General features: G+C 43.2%; 1 protein-coding gene and 1 long non-coding RNA gene across 5 annotated transcripts; one reads left to right on the top strand and one right to left on the bottom strand.

Moving 5' to 3' along the window:
* Nucleotides 1-419: 419 nt before the first annotated feature.
* Nucleotides 420-20,553, top strand: LOC110490348 (uncharacterized). Of its 4 annotated transcripts, none has more exons than XM_090200463.1 (8): nt 420-684; nt 11,903-12,094; nt 12,290-12,315; nt 16,639-16,749; nt 16,886-17,050; nt 18,382-18,411; nt 18,532-18,604; nt 18,699-20,553. In XM_090200463.1, the coding sequence occupies exons 2-8, from the start codon at nt 12,087-12,089 to the stop codon at nt 18,760-18,762; spliced, it is 477 nt and encodes a 158-aa protein (XP_090056589.1). In that variant the 5' UTR covers nt 420-684; nt 11,903-12,086; the 3' UTR covers nt 18,763-20,553. The 4 variants fall into 4 exon arrangements, with proteins under 4 accessions (XP_090056589.1, XP_036800571.2, XP_036800572.2 ...); XM_036944676.2 differs by having other exon boundaries at nt 437-684; nt 12,290-12,319; XM_036944677.2 differs by lacking the exon at nt 12,290-12,315 and having other exon boundaries at nt 437-684.
* A 58-nt stretch (nt 20,554-20,611) lies between these two features.
* On the bottom strand, nt 20,612-23,045 carry LOC118938815 (uncharacterized). The gene is made up of 2 exons (XR_016486785.1): nt 22,308-23,045; nt 20,612-22,149 (listed from the first exon to the last, which is right to left on the bottom strand). It is a non-coding gene; the product is annotated as an uncharacterized LOC118938815 (long non-coding RNA).
* Between the last annotated feature and the right edge of the window lie 721 nt (nt 23,046-23,766).

The following is a 23,766-nucleotide window of genomic DNA, read 5'->3' as shown; positions in this document are numbered from 1 at the left end:
CAAAGTCTAAGAAATGCCGTTGTTTTAGAAGGAGTGCAAGGGCGAATTGAGTAATTGCTCAGGCACGCTTCACAGAGTAGGCGTTCCCTAACGGATATACGCAAATATATGCTAGAACGCGCAAATAGGATCTCGCTAGCTCGTGCTTGGCTCTACCCTCCTCCTTGCTTGTTCTGCCCACTATGACTAATTTGTTCACTTCAGAAACGGCAGGCTGTGGTCTATCGTTGGTTAGTTATAAAAATCTATGACATAGTCTTACAATTGGAATCAATTATTGTATATTAGAATCCAACCAACACGTCTAGCAATCCAAAGGTTGTGTGTTCAAATCCCATCATGCAGAACTATCATACTAATTTTAATAAAGAAGATTTACATTTACGATGTTACTTCTACCCCTGAGTCCAGGTTACAGCAGTAGACCTGAATGATTGAGAATGAAAGTGAAAGTGCCAGTGTGGCAGCAACACATTTGGATGAAAGGTTTGCGGCGTTATCACATACCACTTCAAAAGTTCGGAGATGCATATTATTTTCCTGTGGCTCAGTTCATCATCAGAGAGACTTTATAGACACTCCTTTATTTAAACATTGGAATAGCAGGCTCCAGTGTCATGCGGCTGTGTCTCCTTTCCCTCCTTTTTATCATCAAAGTGTGTCGACTCAATATTGTAAGGCGAGGTCAGTACATTTTGTCTGTTACAATTATGTATAGTAAGGGATAAACTTCGTCCATGTGCAGAGTTCATTTTTCCAATGTATTTTACAGAACGGCTTTGTTTATCCCGCTTATAGTACAGTTGCCAAATAAAACATTTACCTGTGGATCTTTTTTCTTCCGTAGATTTTTTTTTATAAACGAATTCATACTTTCTTATATTTTGGTTGCTAGTTCGATATTTATCCTCCCATTGTTTCTAGTTTGACCAGCTGTTTTCAGAAACGGATATTTTGTAATTAATTTGTCATATAAGCAGGTTTGCTGGCAGCAAACAATTTATCTAGCTAAATAAGCGACCCAGTCGTTCGTTCTTTATGTTCGGTTGCCATGCTCAGTGGCAACGTTCGAATCCCTTGCTTACTGCTAGCTAGCCAACTAGCTACGGCTACAAAGTCACGCCCCGGCTCTGCTGTCAGAATAACAGCCACTTGTAGTATTTTGCGTTTGTTTACGCTGTTTATCCCACTTATACCACAGTTACCAAATAAAACAATAATATAAGCACACATTTACCGTTAGAAATAACATTTAACCAAATGCTAGTCTAAAATAAATGGGAGATAATGTCTAGATGCTTTTTACAGTGTAGATCTAGTGTAAATACTGAACAAAAATAGCGGCCTCAGATCATCCCACAGGTTCAAGAAGCTGGATGTAGAGGGGCTAGCATGATTACACGTGTCTTGCAGTTGTGAGGCTGTTTGGATTTACTGCCAAATTCTCTAAAATGAGATTGGAGGAGGCTAATGGTAGAGAAACTAATATTCAATTATCTGGCAACAGCTCTGGTGGACATTCCAGCAGTCAAAATACCAATTGCACGCTCCCTCAAAAAATTGCCGGCATTCTGTTGTATGACAAAACTGCACATTTTAGAGTGGCCTTTTATTGTCCCAAGCACAAGGTGCACCTGTGAAATGATCATGCTGTTTAATCAGCTTGAAATGCCACACCTGTCAGGTGGATGGATTATCTTGGCAAAGGAGAAATGATCACCAACAGGGATGTAAACAAATTTGTGCACAACATTTGAGAGAAATAAGCTTTTTGTGCGTATGAAATATTTCTTGGATCTTTTATTTCAGCTCATGACACATGGGACACTTTACATGTTGCGTTTATATTTTTGATCAGTATACATTGCCTGGCAGAGCTGATGAGACAGTGGATTGCGCAGTCAGATGGAACAGAGTAAATGCAATGTCATAGATTTAGTAGGTGGAATAGACACCGGCTAGAATGTGGTTTTAACCAATTGGCATACAGGATTAGATCGACTCGTTGTATAATTCCAAGGTAATGTACAGAACGTCGGTGTTTTATCCCTTACTTACTATTTATTCATTTATTTCACACTGAATAATGAGCATATGTGTTTTTCTTTCTGTTATTTATTCATTAATGGTTATTTGGTGTGTCTGTGTGTGTTGTTGAGGATGCTACTCACCTGTTGGGGGCTGCCATCTGCATAGATTGAACAACACTCTTAAAAGGTGTTATCTAGAACCTAAAACATTTTTGGTTCCAGGTAGAACTATCATTCTCCCATACACTCTTTGAAAAAAGGGTTATTCGACTGTCCCCATAGGAGAACCGTTTTTGGTTCCAGGTAGAACACTTTTTGGTTCCATGTAGTACCCTCTGGTGAAAGGGTTCTACATGGAACCATGTTATAGACTGACCAGGTGAATCCAGGTGAAAGCTATGATCCTTTATTGATGACACTTGTTAAATCCACTTCCATCCGTGTAGATGAAGGGGAGGAGACGGGTTAAATAAGGATTTTAAAATCTTGAGTCAATTGAGACATGGATTGTGTATGTGAGCCATTCAGTGGGTGAATGGGCAAGACAAAATATTTAAGTGCCTTTGAACAGGGTATGGTAGTAGGTGCACCGGTTGTAGTGTGTCAATAACTGCAACGCTGCTGTTTTTTTTTACACTCAACAGTTTCCTGTGTGTATCAAAAATGGTCCTCCACCCAAAGGGCATCCAGCCAATTTGACTCAACTGTGGAAAGCAATCAACATGGGCCAGCTTCCCTGTGGAACATTTTTGACACCTTGTTGATTTCATGCCCCACGAATTCAGGCTGTTCTGAGGGCAAAAGGGGGTGCAACTCAATAATGTTTTGTACACTCAGTGTGTTTGTGTGTTATTTAGTGCAGTTTCATCAAATTATTTTTACACATTTGTTTCAGATGTCCAGGTGTCCTCAAATAGAGAATGAAATAGCTTGATTTGTCACACCCTGACTGTAGATTGCTTTGTAGGTTTCTATTTTTAGTTTGGTCAGGGTGTGACGTGGGTGGGTATTCTATGTTGTAGGTCTAGGTTTTCTTTTTCTATGTGTTTGGCCTGGTATGGTTCTCAATCAGAGGCAGCTGTCTATCATTGTCTCTGATTGAGAGCCATACTTAGGTAGCCTGTTTTCCCGTTTTGATTTGTGGGTGATTATTTTCTGGTTAGTGTTTGTTGCACCTGTCAGAACTTGGGTTATCGGTTTGTTGTTTTTGTTCGTGTATTCAGTTTTGATTAAAAGTATTATGGACATGTACCACGCTGCACTTTGGTCCTCTTCACCTTCTTCCACCAATGAAAATCATTACATGATTGTCCATGTTATTACTATCTTAAATCAATCATAGCCTATGTGTTAGTAAAGAAAAATGTGTTTTTAATTTTAAAAAACAATGGGCAATTATCCTTTACCCAAATGGTCCCCAGAGGAAGAGGGCCTAATCACCGGTCCCTGTTTGAGAAATGCTGAAAGAAACCATGTTACCTTACCCTGAAAGCAGTCTAAGCCGAAAGAGGCCAGTTATGGACCTAAACTCAAACACTCATAAAAACATGAACTTGTCTATAATCAAATAATGTAATTTTGGCCATAAGAAATCATTTTATATAAGTTATAGAAATATATGTATTTTTAAAATATATTTTGGAGAGATTTTTAAAATGTAAAACCACCTCAGCAGCCTCCCAACCTGAGTTTGGAAGGTTGGGAGTTCAATCCCCGGGTGAGTCCTACCAAAGACTGTAAATGAGACCTGATTCCTCTCTGCTTGGCACACAGCATTAAGGAGTGGATTCAGGGTAAGGCCCTGTGACAGATTAGGGGGTATATTTGCACATTAAGAGGCGTCATACTACAGAAACAGAAGATTTGATGCCTGGGACTTGTTATGGATAAAAGCCTATACAGACAGATTGGTATAATATATTTGCTTGTTGACAAGATGATGGGGATTCACCGAAGGGAAATATTGATCAACAGAGCATCGTTGAATAGTACTCTTCATGTACACCTCAAAAACAAACTAGGGTTTTTTTTTATGTTTTGAACTTCTGTGTTGTATATTAGTGTAATATTGGGATGTAAACTCAGACTGCATTTCAACTCAATATCTGACATGGTACAGATGTCTTCTTCAATTTGCGCCAATACCCATGTGTGTGTGAGCTGTATACTTTTGATACCATGAAGATTTTTAAGATTACCAAAAAACACCATGTGTGACCCTGTTTTAGCCCATTGTGAAACATGGGGTGAACACAATTTGGCAGTGGACACTATTTAACATGACAGGGACCTGCCACATCTGTGGGCCAACCCAATGAACGCTCTTTTAAAGGCTCTCTGAATTTGAATGTTTTGTTTGTTAAATGTAATACGCAGTGTGTAACACCCATTTCCTCTCTCTCCATGCCGCTTTCCACACAGACCTAGCCCCAGCTCGTGTCACTCAAGGAGCGCATTTGTTTTTCCTCGACCACAAGACACTTGCGTTCAGTCTGCATGGTCAATACAGCACATGCAACATGTTGATGACAACGATGCAGTTGTCCCCTTGCTTCTTAATATAAATCTACAAGCATTCTATAATTACACTATTAGCTTGTGTTTCTAAATCTGCAAACAGCTAGTTGTTCCTAAATCTTGTTAGCTGCTAATGCTAATAAATGCACTGAGTAAGAGCAAGCGTAATTAGCCATTCAGCCTGAGAATACCAGTGATTGTGTAGACCTAAATCAGCGTATTGTTTGTGCAACAGTGTCTTCTAAATTAAATAGGTAAACACAAAGCTAGAATGTCTTAGCTACATGAAGTAAGTATCTAAGAGAAAACATTCAATGTAGCCAAAGATTATATGGTCCCGTAGAAAAGGCATATAAACACTTTAGAGCCTACCCTGTCGCAATATCTCCTTGGCATTTTCATTCGTTGTCATGTCAAACAACATAGTATTAAAAGTGCTCACTATCATATTCTAACTAAATAATTAGAATATACATTCTATTTCCATGATTCCAACAGTTGACATTAGTGTTTTGCTCTAAATTGCAACATTTGGTTAAAATCAAGGCCCATATTGTGTAGCCCTACGTGGCAGAGTAGAAATGATCTCAAATGCAGATTTTGTGGGGGGTTGAAGTTGAATTGAACAGTATAAAACAATCAGAATGGAGAAAGACCCATTGAAATCACTTAGATTGTATGTGTTGTCACCCTAGGGTCACACACTACTCATAAAGCAAATATTGAACTTTTATTATTAAAAAACATAAAATACCGTCATACCGTAAAAAAATTCAAATACCGTGATATACTATTTTTGCCATATTGCCCGACCCTAATTCAGAGGTGGAAACTTTCCGTGGGAATATATGGGAATTAACAGGAATATATGGGAATTAATGGAAATATATGCAAATTAATATCATTAAAATGTAGATGTTTTTTGCATTGGATATATTTACCATATCATATGGACATAAACTTTTTACCTTATCATAAGTAGACTTAATTGCAAATTATTAAATCGTTCCAAAATACATTTTTAAAAACTATTTAGTTACGAATTAAACTTTAATTAAATAAGTTGACTCTTCACATGGGATGATTTCACTGAACAACAAAAGAAAGGGAATATTGAATGATCTCCAATGATCCATCGCATCTCCCAAAAACGTTTTCAACATACATCTGTAAAATGATAGTCTAGAAACTAAAGCTTTAGTTGTCTTCCCCTCAGGCTTCCATGTCTTCTCCCCGGACCTCCTCAATGACCTCCTTAATGTCCACCTCCTGAACATCAGACTCTGAGGCCTCATCTTCACTGTCACTTTCCAACCTTGTTGAGGATGGCTCGTTGTCAGGCTCAAAAAGCCTCAGAATTGCCCGGATGGCCACCAAGTTTTCAACCCTTGTATTGGTCAACCTTTTGCATGCTTTGGTGTGTGTGCTCCTAAACCAGGACCAGTTGCGCTCTGAGGTGGCTGATGTCGGTGGGATTTTAAGGATGATGGAGGCAACAAGGGAAAGAGCCTCAGATCCACAAAGTCCCTTCCCCCAGGTGGCTGATGAGATATGTTGGCACGACTGCCATATTGCATCTCCATCCCAAAGACCTTGCTTGTAAGTGTACTTCACCAGACTGCCAAGAACCTTCCCCTCATCCAAGCCAAGGGGGTGAGACACGATAGTGATGACACCAGAGTCCTTGTTGATCTCTGCACCAGACAGGATGCTCTTGCCAGCATACTTGGGGTCCAACGTATTTGCTGCGGCATGTATGGGTTTCAGGCAGAAGTCTTCACGCTTTTCATGTATTTCAGAACTGCAGTTTCCTCTGCTTAGAGCAACAATGAAGTGGGCAGGGCAGTACAGATTTATTCTTTACATCTGCAGCAGAGTCTGAATATCAGACAGGAAGGCATTGTCTCCCTCAATCCGTGCAATGGCTACTGCTATAGGTTTCAAGAGTTTCAGGCTGCTTACCACTCTCTCCCAAAATTCATCATCCAGAAGAATCCTCTTGATAGGGCTGTCCATATCGGCAGACTGTGATATGGTCATTTCTTGGAGAGACTCCTTCCCCTCCAGGAGACTGTCAAACATAATGACAACACCACCCCAATGGGTGTTGCTGGGCAGGTTCAATGTGGTGCTCTTATTCTTCTCACTTTGCTTGGTGAGGTAGATTTCTGCTATAACTTGATGACCCGTCACATACCTAACCATTTCCTTGGCTCTCTTGTAGAGTGTATATATTGTTTTCAGTGCCATGATGTCCTTGAGGAGCAGATTAAATGCATGAGCAGCACAGCCAATGGGTGTGATGTGAGGGTGGGACTCCTCCACTTTAGACCAAGCAGCCTTCATGTTCACAGAATTGTCTGTCACCAGTGCAAATACCTTCTGTGTTCCAAGGTCATTGATGACTGCCTTCAGCTCATCTACAATGAAGAGACCGGTGTGTCTGTTGTCCCTTGTCTGTGCTCTTGTAGAATACTGGTTGAGGGCTGGAGATTATGTATTTAATTATTCCTTGCCCACAAACATTTGGCCACCCATCAGAGATGATTGCAAAACAGTCTGCTTTCTCCATGATTTGCTTGACCTTCACATGAACTCTGTTGAACTCTGTATCCAGCAAATTACTAGATAAAGCATGTCTGGTTAGAGGGGTGTATGCTGGGTGAAGAACATTTAGAAATCTCTTCCAATACACATTGCCTGTGAGCATCAGAGGTGAACCAGTTGTGTACACAGCTCGAGCAAGACATCCATCAGCATTTCTCTGACTACGTTCCTCCATTGAGTCAAAACTTCTGATTCCAGGAGGACAATGAGCTGTTGCTATCGAATAAGGTGTCTGATTCATAATTTTCACCTCGAATAGAAGTAGAGGGACTTTTGTCAGAGGTTGCTTGTTGTGAGCACTGAGGGAACTTTATGCACTTGGCCAGATGATTCTGCATCTTTGTTGCATTCTTCACATATGATTTGGCACAGTATTTGCAAATGTACACAGATTTTCCTTCTACACTAGCAGCAGTGAAATGTCTCCACATATCAGATAGTTCCTGTGGAATTTTCCTGTAAAGATTAGAAAAAAATGAGTAAATGTCACGCCCTGACCATAGTTTACTTTGTATTTTCTATGTTTTGATTGGTCAGGGTGTGATCTGAGTGGGCATTCTATGTTTCATGTCTTGTTTGTCTATTTCTATGTTCAGCCTGATATGGTTCTCAGTCAGAGGCAGGTGTTCGTCATTGTCTCTGATTGGGAACCATATTTAGGTAGCCTGGGGTTCACTGTGTGTTTGTGGGTGATTGTTCCTGTCCTATGTGTCCCTGTGTTCACACTATATAGGCTGTTAGGGTTTCGTTACGTTTTGTTTTGTAGTATTGTATTGGAGATTCGTGTTTCGTATTATTAATAAACATGGATCGTAAACCACACGCTGCATTTTGGTCCGACTCTCCTTCCTACTCATACAGAAAACCGTTACAGAATCACCCACCACCAACGGACCAAGCAGCGTGTCAACAGGCAGCAGCAGCAGCGTAAAGAGGAATGGACATGGGAGGACGTTTTGGATGGCAAGGGCTGTTACACTTGGGAGGAGATACTGGCTGGAAGAGATCGCCTCCCATGGGAACAGGTGGAGGCACTTAGGAGAGCAGAGGCAGCCGGAGAGAGGAGCCGGCGATATGAGGGAACACGGCTGGCAAGGAAGCCCGAGAGGCAGCCCCAAAAATTTCTTGGGGGGGGGCTAACAGGGAGTATGGCTACGCCAGGTAGGAGACCTGGGCAGACTCCCTGTGCTTACCGGGGGGCTAGAGAGACCGGACAGGCACCGTGTTATGCAGTGGTGCGCACGGTGTCTCCAGTGCGGGTGCATAGCCCGGTGCGGTATATTCCAGCTCCGCGTGTCGGCCGGGCTAGATTGAGCGTCGAGCCTAATGCCATGAAGCCGGCTCTACGCAGCTGGTCCCCAGTGCGTCTCCTTGGGCCGGTTTACATGGCACCAGCCTTGCGCTCGGTTTCTCCGGTTCGCCTGCATAGTCCAGTGCGGGCTATTCCACCTCGCCGCACTGGCAGGGCGACCGTGAGCATTCAACCAGGTAAGGTTGGGCAGGCTCGGTGCTCAAGAGCTCCAGTGCGCCTGCACGGTCCGGTTTTTCCAGTACCACCTCCACACCCCAGCCCTCCGGTAGCAGCTCCCCGCACCAGGCTTCCTGTGCGTGTCCTCGGCCCAGTACCACCAGTGCCAGCACCACGCATCAGGCCTACAGTGCGCCTCGCCTGTCCAGCGCTGCCAGAGCCTCCCTTCTCTTCAGCGCTGTCGGAGTCTCCCGCCTGTTTAGCGCTGTTAGAGCCTGCCTTCTCTACAGCGCTGCCGGAGTCTCCCGCCTGTTCAGAACTGCCAGTTAGCATAGAGCTGCCAGTTAGCATAGAGCTGCCAGTTAGCATAGAGCTGCCAGTTAGCATAGAGCTGCCAGTTAGCTTAGAGCTGCCAGTTAGCAAGGAGCTGCCAGTCTGCAAGGAGCTGCCAGTCTGCAAGGAGCTGCCAGTCTGCATAGAGCTGCCAGTCTGCATGGAGCTGCCAGTCTGCAAGGAGCCGCCAGAGCTGCCAGTCTGCAAGGAGCCGCCAGAGCTGCCAGTCTGCAGGATGCCGCCAAAGCTGCCAGTCTGCAAGGAGCCGCCAGAGCTGCCAGTCTGCAAGGAGCCGCCAGAGCTGCCAGTTAGCATGGAGCAGCCAGGGCCGCCAGTCAGCATGGAGCAGCCAGGGCCGCCAGTCAGCATGGAGCAGCCAGTCAGCATGGAGCAGCCAGAGCTGCCAGTCAGCATGGAGCAGCCAGTCAGCATGGAGCAGCCAGAGCTACCAGTCATCATGGAGCAGCCAGAGCAGTCTGCCAGCATGGAGCAGCCAGAGCTGTCAGTCAGCATGGAGCAGCCAGAGCAGCCAGTCTGTGTCGACCAGTCTCTTCCAGATCTGCCAGTCGTCCAGACTCTTCCAGATCTGCCAGTCGTCCAGACTCTTCCAGATCTGCCAGTCGTCCAGACTCTTCCAGATCTGCCAGTCGACCAGACTCTTCCAGATCTGCCAGTCGACCAGACTCTTCCAGATCTGCCAGTCGTCCAGACTCTTCCAGATCTGCCAGTCGTCCAGACTCTTCCAGATCTGCCAGTCGTCCAGACTCTTCCAGATCTGCCAGTCGTCCAGACTCTTCCAGATCTGCCAGTCGACCAGACTCTTCCAGATCTGCCAGTCGACCAGACTCTTCCAGATCTGCCAGTCGACCAGACTCTTCCAGATCTGCCAGTCGGCCAGATTCTCCCAGATCTGCCAGTCGTCCAGATTCTCCCAGATCCGCCAGTCAGCCAGGATCTTCCGGATCCGCCAGTCAGCCAGGATCTTCCGGATCCGCCAGTCAGCCAGGATCTTCCAGAACCGCCAGCCAGCCAGGATCTGCCGGATCAAACCACCTGCATGAGCTTCTTCTCAGTGCTGAGCTTCTTCTCAGTGCTGAGCTTCCTCTCAGGGCTGAGCTACCCATCTGTCCCGAGTTACCTCTGTCCCGAGCTGTCCCTCTGTCCCATGTTATCATTGTGGTGGGTAACCTATTTAGGGACGTTTAGGAGGGGGATTAAAACTGTCATGGAGTGGGGTCCACGTCCAGCGCCAGAGCCGCCACCGCGGACAGATGCCACCCAGACCCTCCCCTATAGGTTCAGGTTTTGCGGCCGGAGTCCGCACCTTGGGGGGGGGGTACTGTCACGCCCTGACCATAGTTTACTTTGTATTTTCTATGTTTTGATTGGTCAGGGTGTGATCTGAGTGGGCATTCTATGTTTCATGTCTTGTTTGTCTATTTCTATGTTCAGCCTGATATGGTTCTCAGTCAGAGGCAGGTGTTCGTCATTGTCTCTGATTGGGAACCATATTTAGGTAGCCTGGGGTTCACTGTGTGTTTGTGGGTGATTGTTCCTGTCCTATGTGTCCCTGTGTTCACACTATATAGGCTGTTAGGGTTTCGTTACGTTTTGTTTTGTAGTATTGTATTGGAGATTCGTGTTTCGTATTATTAATAAACATGGATCGTAAACCACACGCTGCATTTTGGTCCGACTCTCCTTCGTATGAAGACGAAACTCGTTACAGTAAAAAAAAACCAAACCAATACAATTCAATGTACAGATAAATAGTTAAGCAGATTAAACAACTCCTTTGTAAGATACATGTTTTAAAATGAAACATGTATGGAAACAGGTGAATTAACACTCCAGATAGCAGGCTGAAGCAAGCTAAAACCCACATGGTAGCAAAGACTAACTAGCAGAAATAGTTAGAAATGATTTAAACAAACTTTGCTGTAGGCTACTATTTACTAGTTAACAAAAAAACATGTATGTCATATAAAATATATTCACCCCACCCAGTATTGTAATCAAAACTTACCATAAAGCATGTAGTCCTTGGCTCAGACAGTGTAGTAGTGTGGGCTCAATAGCATCTCATTAGTGTGCAAGGTCTTGTACATGTGATGGAAGAATGCTCTGTGCAATTCCATTGAATAGGGGATAGTTTAACCATAATATACCACAAGACTTAGAATTGCCTTATGTGTATCCCACAAAAAAGGTTCACTGTTATAAGCTAACTTTTTTTGATGAATTTAAGCAAAATTCCCCAAATTCCCGGGCTTAACTTCCCATGGAAAATTTGCGGAAGATTTCCGGAAATTTACCGGAAAGTTTCCGACCCTTTGCAACCCTATTCACACCCATTGTCTTGCTTATATTGTCCTTAAAACACTACTCAAACATATCTTTCCTCTCTTGCTATGTTTTCTACTAACCTTCCAGAGAGACCATGAGTAATGGCGAACATTGTTAAAGGCCCGGTGCAGTCAAAATGCATTTTCTTTCTCTATTATTTATTATATTATGCAACAACTGAAGAAACTAACAGTGTAAAAGTGTGATTTTTTTTTGTGATGATGTGTGATGTAATAGTTGTTGGTTGAAAATACAATCTACACAGGACCTTCATCCATGTAAAATGTGCTGATTAGGAGTTTTGGCTTGCCTGGTGACATCACCGGATGGTATAAATTAGTTGACCAATAACAAAGAGAGTTTGAAACCTCTCTGCCAATAACAGCTAATTTTCTGATGACATATCCCTCCCAATAGGTCCCTCCGCTCTGGTGGATTGAGCCACATTGTGGTTCGTGCACTGCTTAGATGCCCTTTCCTCCCCACTCAGACAACTCCCAGACAGTCCTAGCACAATTTTATTTATTTTTTTACTTTGGATCCACCCCAGTATTATGGGAGCGCACCTTATTTACTTAGTCACCTTCTCATCACCCCTCAGACGTGTGCCCACCCCTGCCTCAGTGTGAGCTCACCAAGCCCTTGAAAAAGTTGGATAGTTATCAAGAAAACTACTCTGTACACTACCAGTGTGTGGATGGCTATGTGAGGATGGCGGGGACCTCCAGTCGCATCAGGTGCAAACGAATTAATCAGGTTCTTCAGTGGGAAGGCCCAACACTGATATGCATACGTAAGTAGATGCGCTACCTACCTATGACACATTAAGACAGACAAGCCACACCTATAAGATCAGGTATTCCAATTATGCAATAACTATAGACTACATCTGTAATGCATATCATTTACATATAAAGAGCAGGTATGAGACTAGATATTTGGAACAAATGTGTGTATTTTCTGGCTGATTCTTTCATGCTTATTCCAGCCGACCCATCTATTCCAACTACAATAGTACGTGAGTATTGCCTGTCTGCATGCATGCCTGCCTGCCTGTCTGCCAGAGAGAGAAGAAGAGACATTCATGAATGTTGTTAATAATTGCCAAAGCGGGATGGCAGGAAATGGTTGTAGTGAGTTTCATGTCAGGGGAGATCAGTGAGTTTAAAGCCAGCATCTTTCTAGTTTTAGTTTAGTTTTCAGGCTGTGAAAGAGAAACAGTGCAGATAAAAACTCTATAGAGTTGTTCTCAGTTCCTTATTGGTACTTTTCCATCTAGACTTACTCCCACACCAAGGTGTCACCAGTGTTAATGTCACCAGTGTTAATGTCAGCTCTAGTGTTTCCATCAGGAGTTTGACACTAAAGACTTGTGGCGAGCGGAATCAACAACCTCGGCATCATTCAAGATAGTTGCGTTTGTAAGAAGGTGTTAAATTTCACGGTTAGCCATTGTTATGTAAATGCTCCCGAGTGGCGCAGCAGTCTAAGGCACTGCGTCTCAGTGTAAGAGGCGTCACTACAGTCCCTGGTTTGAATCCAGGCTGTATCACATCTGGGCCGGGATTGGGAGTCCCATAGCATGGCGCACAATTGGTACAGCATTGGCCGGGGTAGGCCGTCATTGTAAATAATAATTTGTTCTTAACTGACTTGCATAGTTAAATAAAGGTTAAATGTAAAAAATAAAATGACAGCTGAAAAGTACCCAGGCCCTTGCCTTGCCTCAGAGCAGGTCCACCGGAGACACGGGTGCCAGCCCGCATAGAGGGAAACAGAAAAGTCTGAGCCTTTTGGGTTAAACACTGGGTTAAATTGTCAGTAGAGAGCCTCCTGAGTTGCGAAGTTGTCTAAGGCACTGCATCGCAGTGCGAGCAGTGCCACTAGAGATCCTGGCTCTGTCGCAGCCAACCGGGAGACCCATGGGGCGGCACACAATTGGCCCAACGTCGATCGGGTTAGGGGAGGGTTTGGCCGGCAGGGATGTTCCTGTCCCTTCGCGCACTAGCGACTCCTGTGGCGTAGTGCACCCTGGCACGGTTGCCAGGTGCATGGTGTTTCCTCCGACACATTGGTGCGGCTGGCTTCCAGGTTAAGCGGGCATTGTGTCAAGAAGCAGTGCGGCTTGGCTGGGTTGTGTTTCAGAGGACGCACGGCTCTCGACCTTCGCCTCTCCCGAGTCCGCGCGGAGTTTCAGCGATGGGACAGGACTGTAATTACCAATTGGGGAAGGACAGAGCGAGACAGAGAGAGAGAATCATTATCTCTGATATCTGGGAAATTAGCCAATTGGTTAGCATGGGACTTGTGTTCTGTTAACCTCATAGACGTAGAGTGAAACCGTCTAAATACACTTTAGTAGCTGTACAACATTTCCATAATGTTCCTGTATGGTTTGAACATAAGGCAGTTCAAAAAATAAATAAGTACAAGTTTGAAAGTAAAATGGAAAGTACCATAGGGGAAAGGGTGCAGATTTATTTTAATACCATAGACTAAAAAGAAACTGACCGCCCTTGAGTCTACATTAGTAATATCCTCTCTCCTTTCCTCTTCTTGTCATCCATCACCACAACTTTCACTTTCTCTCCTATCCTTTTGGGTACGTGATCTGTATGACACAGTTTATGTAAAGAAACATTGTATGGAACATTCTGTACATTGCCAATGGACCTAAGGCAGCATTTCCCAAACTCGGTCCTCGGGAGCCCAAGGGTTACACGTTTTGGTTTTTGCCCTAACACTACACAGCTGATTCAACACGTGAGGATAAGTTGATTATTTGAATCAGCTGTGTAGTGCTAGGGAAAAACCAAAATGTGCACTCCTTGGTTAGGGAAACGCCGACCTAAGGGAAAGGGTCCACTGACATTGATCAGATTGTAGTTATCAACTGTCTGAGTACACGATGTGATTCTCTCTGTGCTTTGAGCTGTTTCTGTGTGCAGGTGTTTAAAAAAAACTTGGGCTGGGACCTCCAGTGCCTTCAGAAAGTATTCACACCCTTTGACTTTTTTTCACATTTTGTTGTGTTACAAAGTGGAATTAATTGTCATTTTTTGTCAACAATCTACACAACATACTCCTTAATGTCTAAGTGGAAAAAATGATAATATATAAACTGTACCAGTCAAAGGTTTGGACACCCATACTCATTCAAGGATTTTTCTTTGTTTTATTATTTTCTACATTGTATAATAATAGTGAAGACATCAAAACTATGAAATAACACATATGGAGTCATGTAGTAACCAAAAAAGTGTTAAACAAATCAAAATATATGTTATATTTGAGATTCTGCAAAGTAGCCACTGTTTGCCTTGATGACAGCTTTGCACACTCTTGGCATTCTATCAACGAGCTTCACTTGGAATGTTTTTGAAAAAGTCTTGAAGGAGTTCCCACATATGCTGAGCACTTGTTGGCTGCTTTTCCTTCACTCTGTGGTCCAACTCATCCTAAACCATCACAATTGGGTTGCGGTCGGGTGATTGTGGAGGCCAAGTCATCTCATGCAGCACTCCATCACTCTCTTCTTGGTCAAATAGCCCTTACACAGCCTGGAGGTATGTTTTGGGTCATTGTCCTGTTGAAAAACAAATGATAGTCCCACTAAGCACAAACTGGATGGGATGGTGTATCGCTGCAGAATGCTGTGGTAGCCATGCTGGTTAAGTGTGCCTTGAATTCTAAATAAATCACTGACAGTGTCACCAGCCAAGCACCCCCACACCTCCTCCTCCATGCTTCACGGTGGGAACCACACATGCGGAGATCACCTACTTTGCGTCTCACAAAGACATGGCAGTTGGAACCAAAAATATCAAATTTGATTTGATTTCCACCGGTCTAATGTCCATTGCTCGTGTTTCTTGGCCCAAGTAAGTCTCTTATTCTTATTGGTGTCCTTTTTAGTAGTGGTTTCTTTGCAGCAATTTGACCATGAAGGCCTTATTTACGTTCTACTCTGAACAGTTGATGTTGAGATGTGTCTGTTACTTGAACTCTGTGAAGCATTTATTTAGGCTGCAATTTCTGAGGCTGGTAACTTTAATGAACTTATCCTCTGCAGCAGAGGTAACTCTGGGTCTTCCTTTCCTGTGGCGGTCCTCATGAGAGCCAGTTTCATCATTGCGCTTGATGTTTTTTGCGACTGCACTTTAAAAAACTTTTAACGTTTTTTAAATGTTCTGCATTGACTGACATTCATGCCTTGAAGTAATGATGGACTCATTTCTCTTTGCTTATTTGAGCTGTTCTTGCCGTAATATGGACTTGGTCTTTTACCAAGTAGGGCTATCGTCTGTATACCAACCCTACTTTGTCACAACACAACTGATTGGCTCAAACGCATTAAGAAGGAAAGAAATTACACAAATTAACTTTTAACAAGGCACACCTGTTAATTGAAATACATTCCAGGTGACTATCTCCTGAAGCTGGTTGAGAGCATGCCAAGAGTGTGCAAAGCTGTCATCAAGGCAAAGGGTGACTACTTTGAAGAATCTCAAATATAAAATATATTCTGATTTGTTTAACACTTTTTTGGTTACTACATGATTCCATGTGTTATTTCATCATTTGTATATCTTCACTATCATTCTACAATGTAGAAAACAGTAAAAATAAAGATAAACCCTTGAATGAGTAGGTGTGTCCAAACTTTTGACTGGTACTGTATATTTCCATGCTAGGTTGGAATAATACTGTTAAAATGATGTCAATACCCTTTTAGTGTAGGAGCTGTTTGAAAAGCCCGTCTGAAATTTCAAACTGTTTTGGAGGGATGACGTTTTGGCCTACATGGTGACATCACCATGCAGTAAATTAGTTAATAGACCAATAAGAAAGAGTTCCAAACCTCTGCCACTAACAGCAAATGTTCTTTCCCCCTCCGACTCAGACCACTCCCAGACAGTCCTAGCAAAATTGTTGCTATTTTGGTTTCTTTTAACCATTTCGCAGTAAGTTACCCAGAAATTATTTGATATTAAGCTAAAAACAGCTGCATTAGACCTTTTAAACGCTATTATTGCACACAGAGTGAGTCTATGCAACTTATGTGGCTAAGCAACATTCAAAACATTTTAGATTTTTATTTTAAATTCACTTGTAAACATTTCTTAAAACATAATTCACCCTTTGATACTATGGGGGTGTTGTGTGTAGATCAGTGACACACATTTTTAATTCAATCAATTTTAAATTCAGGTTGTAACACAACAAAATGTGTAAAATTTCAAGGGGTGTGAATACTCTCTGAAGGCACTGTAAGTCCCTGCCCTGGCTGTATTGATTTCTTATGACTGACCTCTTTTATCCTCTCTCCCCCAACAGCTTCAATAACCCACAAGAGGACTCCATCTCCCATAGTGCACCTCTCAGTGCCCACAGAGAGAATTAGCCCAAGACCAACCACTCCCAGTTCACTTTTATCTCCAATACTGCGTATGTCCCTACCAATTTTCATCAATTGCTGCCTTTCTTCTCTCCGTATGTTAATGATCAATGTGAGGTATGGTTGGACAGGTCAGTTAAAACTGTTGCTCTGACCTTTGCCCCCTAACCCTGGATCCTGTCACAGAGAACCAAGAGGTCATTACTACTGTTACAGTGACAACCACCATCATCGATGACCTTACATTAGTGCCCAGTGCGGTGACCTCTGTCTTCACAAAGACTGTTTCTCCATCAGAGAGTTACTGTGTCTCCAACAGAACCCCAGCCTCCAGTGAGGATCCAGTTGGCGGTGAGGAGACTTGTCCCATAGTATATCACTCTACTGAGTAGTACAGATATGTTTTTGTTCCATTCTGGTGTACTGTTCTTTGTTGTTCATGCTAGACCAGGGGTTCCCAAACTTTTTTTGGCCCACTACCCCATTTTGATATCTGAAAATTCTCACGGCTCCAACCATGTTTCTAACAGAAACATGGTTGGAGCCGTGACAATTTTCAGATTTTGAAAGACTCTACAATAACAAGTCTTTCCTCTGAATTCACTGATTTGGTCAGTCATCTGTAGAATGTTTTTGTATTTCCCCACCCAGCATGCTTGTGTTCAGTTTGTTCAGTTTCCCAAATGTGTCTATTACATAGGCAAGGACCCACATTTTCTTTTCATTACACAGAAATTCAACCGAGTCTGTTTTTGTTACATCCATTATGAATGACAACAGTTACTCCATCAATGTGAAAAATCTTTCCAATACTCCCCTCCATAACCACCAAGCCTTGGTGTGAAGTAGAACGTTGTCATGCTCTGATCCCATATCTCCACACAGTTTTGTGAACAGGCGTGCTCGCAGTGGATGTGGTTTGATGTAGTTTACAATCAAAGTTACCTGCTGCAGTATATCTCCCGAGTTCTGTGCTCAGGTCTTTTGCCGCCAGTTGCTTTTGGTGTATCATACAATGCGTCAATATGGCAGAGGGAGACATTCATAACTAGGGTGCAGAGGCCTGCCCACCTTCTCACCATAGATGGAGCCCCATCTGTGCAAAGCCCACCATTCGATCACATGGAATCTGTTTTTCGTCAATATAGCCACGCAGCACACTGAACATCCCCTGTGCTGTTTCATGCTCGGTAATCGTGAGACAGAACGTTATGTCCGACATGTATAGCGAGCCAAAGTCAATGCATGGGCATCTCTGCTCTCACAACTAACGTTAATTTGGAGCATAAGCTGGGAAGTGTTTGAGTCGTTCACTCAGTTTCCTCTTGAATGCTAGCAATCACATACATTATTTGTTTAACAGTGTTATCTGACAAAGGTATTGATGTGAGCTTCTGTGCTGGTGCCTCCCCACACATTGAACATTTTCCTGTAACCCCGTTTTTATATCCGTTAACTCCACTTATGGTCGCGACCCCTCGTTTTGGAACCGCTGTGCTAGACGATGCTAGTCTTTAGAGAAAACTTCCTGTGTTCCTCTGCCAGCTGGCTTCACTCCCATGCTAACCACACACTCACTACAACCATTTCCTGGCATCATTCTTTGATCATTATTACCACAGTCATGAATCACTCAAGACTTTTAATTACTTATGCGGTCTCTCTCTCTCTCTCACTCTCAGATGGAAGCACTGCTACAGCCATATATGCGGGTGAGTAGGCTACCACACAGATTACAGGGAGGGAGAGAAGGAGTATAACAGGAAGTAAGTCTGAGTCCTTTCTCCTGATGGTTTTGTTTCTCTCTTGTTCCCATTGAATGGAAATCCTAGGTGTAGGTGGGGTGGTAGTAACCATCTTGCTGGTTGCAGCGTTTGGAGTACTAATGTTTTGGAGAAGGAAACGGTAAGATTGGCTGGTCAACCAGTGTTTCCTTGTGGGGAAGGGGGTCTTATTACGTCTCTGTTGAATTCCAAACACTTTCTCTCTCCTATGACAGGATGCAGCGGCTTGATCTGTCGCCAACACCAGACGAAATAGTGCAAATTAATGTTGTGACATGAGCCACACTCCTTAGTGCCCTGACGGACAACCAGCAGCCACTTAGAAAAGACAAAGGTACATCAGTCTGATGGTGGGGGGACAATGACCTTGGATTGGACAAGAGGTGGACCAAAAATGTATGGCCCCGACCTCGTGTGGAAAATGAAAATACCTAAAGCATCACCCAAATGGATTAATTTAAGACATATTGATTAATTTCATTTATTAATTAATATCCTTAAACTATTTTGAGGATAGATTCTAAATTAATATGGAAGCATATTGGTTATATTAAAAAACAATTAACTACAGTGCATTCGGAAAGTATGCAGACCCCTTGACTTTTTCCACATTTAGTTACAGCCTTATTCAAAAAATCAAAACATAATGACAAAGCAAAAACAGATTTTTAGACATTTTTGCAAATGCATTACCAATAAAGAACTGAAATATCAAATGTACATAAGTATTCAGACCCTTTACTCAGTACTTTATTGAAGCACCTTTGGCGGCGATTACAGCCTCGAGTCTTCTTGGGTATGACGCTACAAGCTTGGCACAACTGTATTTGGGGAGTTTCTCCCATTCTTCTCTGCAGATCCTCTCAAGCTCTGTCAGGTTGGATGGGGAGCGTCGTGACACAGCTATTTTCAGGTCTCTCCAGAGATGTTCGATCGGGTTCAAGTCCAGGCTCTGGCTGGGTCCCTCAATGGTATTCAGAGACTTGTCCCGAAGCCACTCCTGCGTTGTCTTGGTTGTGCGCTTAGGGTCATTGTCCTATTAGAAGGTGAACCTTCGTCCCAGTCTGAGGTCCTAGGCGCTCTGGTGCAGGTTTTCATCAAGGATCTCTCTGGACTTTACTCTGTTCATCTTTCCCTCAATCCTAACTAGTGTCCCAGCCCCTGCCACTGAAAAACAACCCCACAGCATGATGCTGCCACTGCCATACTTCACAGTAGGAATGGGATTGGCCAGGTGATGAGCGGTACCTGGTTTCCTGTCAGTTTCCTGTCAGAGTGACCATCGGGTTCTTGGTCACCTCCCTGACCAAGGCCCTTCTCCCGATTGCTCAGTTTGGCCGAGCGACCAGCTCTAGGAAGAGTCTTGGTGGTTCCAAACTTCTTCCATTTAAGAATGATGAGGCCACTGTGTTCTTGGGGACCTTCAATGCTGCAGACATTTTTTGATACCCTTCCCCAGATCTGTGCCTCGACACAATCCTGTCTCTGAGCTCTAAGGACAATTTCTTCGACCTCATGGCTTGGTTTTTGCTCTGACATGCACTGTCAACTGTGTGACATTATGTAGACAGGTGTGTTCCTTTTACAATTCATGTCCTATCAATTTAATGTACCACAGGGGGACTCCAATCAAGTTGTAGAAACAGCTCAAGGATGATCAATGGAAACAGGATGCACCCAAGCTCAATTTCGAGTCTCATAGCAAAGGGTCTGAATACTTCTGTAAATAAGGTATTTTTGTTTTTTTATACATTTGCAAAAATGTATAAACCTGTTTTTCCTTTGTGTGTAGATTGATGAGGGGAAAAGATTTGTTTTATCCATTTTAGAATAAGTCTGTAACCTAAATCAAAAAATGTGGAATAAGTGAAGTGAATCATTTCCAAATGAACTGTATAACTTGGGTTACTATACAGATCTAACAATTGTTTTACTGTATCCATTACAAAGACCATAGAAACCCAACTGTTGCTTTCTGTCCATGATTATGGTGATATCTATCAAAACACAACCAAGACCTTACTTTGTGAATTAAACGTTATTAAATTAATTAGATGTTATTATAAGACACAGCATTGCACCTCGTATTAATCACTAAATTGTCTGTCACTCCCAAACAGAAGACATCTGCATTGGTACCAATTTATTTTTAAACGTTTTAACTTACATTTCCTTGTTTATACATAAGTTTATTCCTTGTTTATACATTACCAGCCAAAAATGTTCACACCTACTCATTACAGGGTTTCTTTCTTTTTACTATTTTCTACATTGTAGAATAATAGTGAAGACATCAAAACTATGAAATAACACATATGGAATCATAAAATAGTGTTAATCAAATCCATAGTGTTAATCAAATCAAAATATATTTTATATTTGAGATTCTGTAAAGTAGCTACCATGTCCTCCCATTCTTGTTTAGTGTTTTATGTATCGTAGACTCATCAGCAGAGATGTTAGCATGTTCCAGAGATTTCTTCAAGTCTTTAGCTGACACAAGGATTCTTCTTAACCATGGGAGGAGTTAGCCTGGTCCCGGACTCACAAAGAGTGCTGTTCTAGGATCAGTTTGGCATTTTAGCTCACACGGAAAAGAATGATATGGACAGGTGGACCTGGCCCTAGATCAGCACTCCTGCTCTGAGAAGCTTTTTGAGCCTTGGTCCCATACTGTACGTGCTGTAGTGTTTTCTACTTTCCAATCACTGTCAAGCCATACACACAGAGGGTTGGCTAACAACACAGACTAGACCACCAGGCTATAGGAGGAGGCTTTCACAGAACACAAATTAAATTGGAACACATTCACTTGCACAGTGACGTGCTCATTTGCGTCACATAAATGTCACCCAAAGAGGAATGAGGCTTTCTCAGAATTACATTACCACAACTTCCTGCTTCAATGAACAACTTGTACATTTCTCTGTGATCTGAGATGGTGTTTGAGAAAGAACACACATAAAAGAAAGAAAGAGACTGGGAATAGGAGTTAAGTATAGCGAAGGAGTGTGTTAGAGTGATGGAGGGGTAGAGGGGGTGGAGTGGAAGAATAGAGAGAGAGAGACAAGTGAAGAGGGATGGAGTGTAGTGGAGAGGTTCCGTGCCAGTGGAGGCTGCTGAGGGGAGGACGACTCATAATAAATGGCCTGAATGGAATCAAACATGGTTTCCAGGTGTTTGAAACCATTCCATTACACTCCATTCCAGACATTATTATGAGCCGTCCTCCACTCACCAGCCTCCAGTGATCAGTGCTCTCACCCCAGCCAGTGTGAGGATGTTCTTGGTGATGACCAGAGAGCTCTTGGCCTGTGTCACTGCCACATACAGCAGGTTCCACTCATCGTCTGGGATGTCACCCCGAGGACGAGGGAGAAAACAGTGGAGTCAGCCACTAGCAAACATTGGTACTATAATCTGGACTGTAATACATCAACCAATGTTCTGATTGGGCGTAGGCCGTGGACCAATGCAAACAGTCATTGGCCTTAGATCATAGTTGGTATTTGGATATGGTTTCCCAACTTCCTAATGATTGCACACACACACAGCTCCTGAGCAGCTGGAAAGTCTGGGGACAGGGGACCTTAGCAAAATCATCAGTGATCACCACCATGTCAAACTCCAGACCTTTTGACTTATGGACTGTCCCCAGGATAACATCTGAGAAAGAGCAGGGGAGAGTTGAGACAAATGAGAATGATCAGACTCTGAAATACAAATACAGCAATTCATAACTCTGTGTGTGTGTGTGGTGGCATGTACTGTACTTGTGTGTATGTTTATGTGTGTGTGTGTACAGTATGTAACTGTGTGTGTACCTGCGTGTTGGGCCTCTCTCTCTGTGCAGCCGTAGAGGCGTTCCACCAGCTCAGGGATGTGGCTGTTGTATTTCTCCACCATGGAGAGTTTGCCCTCCAACTCACGGTCCTCTGTTTTTTTAGCATAACTCTGCTGGGTGAACCTACGGATGAATCTGTCCTTGATGACTAGAGAACAGAGAGAGAAGGGAGCATGTTTAAAAAGGGAGAGAGCTAGTTACACTGCAGGGTAGAGCTAAACCTATTGACACAAAAGACCCTAACAATAAAACAATGAGCATTGAGAGAGCCACTGCAGGATACTGGCTTACCAAAAACAGATAGGTACAACATTCTAATTTACTTGTATTAATTTACTTGTATTAATTTACTTGTATTAGAATTGCAGAACTGAGGCAAGGGGCAGTGTGTGTGCTACTCACCTCAGGAGCGGTTGTTTTCTGGCTGCATCAGAACCCAAATGCCCATGATTCTGTTCAGCCCAAAATTCTTCACCCCCTGGAGTGGAAAATAAATGTCTTACACAAGACCCAAACACATTGTGTGTGTGGGGGGGGGGGGGGGGGGGGGGGACACTCACCCCTACGATGTGCAGCCTACAGCGGGGGTTGGTGTCGGTGAGTCTGACAGCTTGGTCGAACACGGAGATGTTAGAGCAAGACAGTACTGCTAACTTTCCCCGGCCAGGACTCAACCCCAGGGGACACAGCAAGTCCACAGCCTTACCCTGCACACAGCCTGTGGATGGACACACACACTAAAGGGCAGGTTGCACTATATATTTCCACAAATCTAACAATGTAGAATGATGATATTCCATCTAAAACGGTCTTTATGCAAAAATGTATACACACACTATTTTCTCCATTTGAATTACATTGATCAAAAACTCATACCAACAATATATTGCATCTTTGATGTCAAGAATGGAACAGCCTGGTGGTGGCGGCGGCAGTGAACTACAACCGCTGTTTACCGGTGTTGTGCCTTAAATCTCCCCGGCAGAATTGTCCCCCCCTTCGCGTTCTTCAATGCTGCGACTTGCTTGCTAGTTGAAATTTCTGACCAAATCTCAAAATCAGCAGCCTAAATAAAAAAAATATACAAAATAAAATCAAATCTGAATGTACACTTTTGGAATTACAGTAACACTGCAATCTAGGTATGTACACAGAGCACAATGGATGATAAGGACACAATGACAGTTCATGGAATTACTCAGTTTAGCCTACATTTCACTGATCTTAGTAGTTTTCGGTTTGGCTATTTGTTTTAAGTGTATGTGGCGGTTCTAGCTTGTATGGCACCCTGGGCGAACCCCCATTCAGAGCCCGACCTGGGCGGCTGTCCATGTCGCCCGTACCTCTATGTTTAATAACACACATACATTAATTATTCATTTTGGTTGTCTATCCTGACGTCTAGTTTGTTCTATAGAAAGTATTTGACTCTAGCCACA

Source organism: Oncorhynchus mykiss, chromosome 15 (assembly GCF_057628025.1).
Source record: "Oncorhynchus mykiss isolate SJ-2025 chromosome 15, ASM5762802v1, whole genome shotgun sequence".
NCBI classification, from domain to species: Eukaryota; Metazoa; Chordata; class Actinopteri; order Salmoniformes; family Salmonidae; genus Oncorhynchus; species Oncorhynchus mykiss.
The sequence above is the reverse complement of the archived record's forward strand: the minus strand, read 5'-3'. Positions and strand labels throughout refer to the sequence as shown.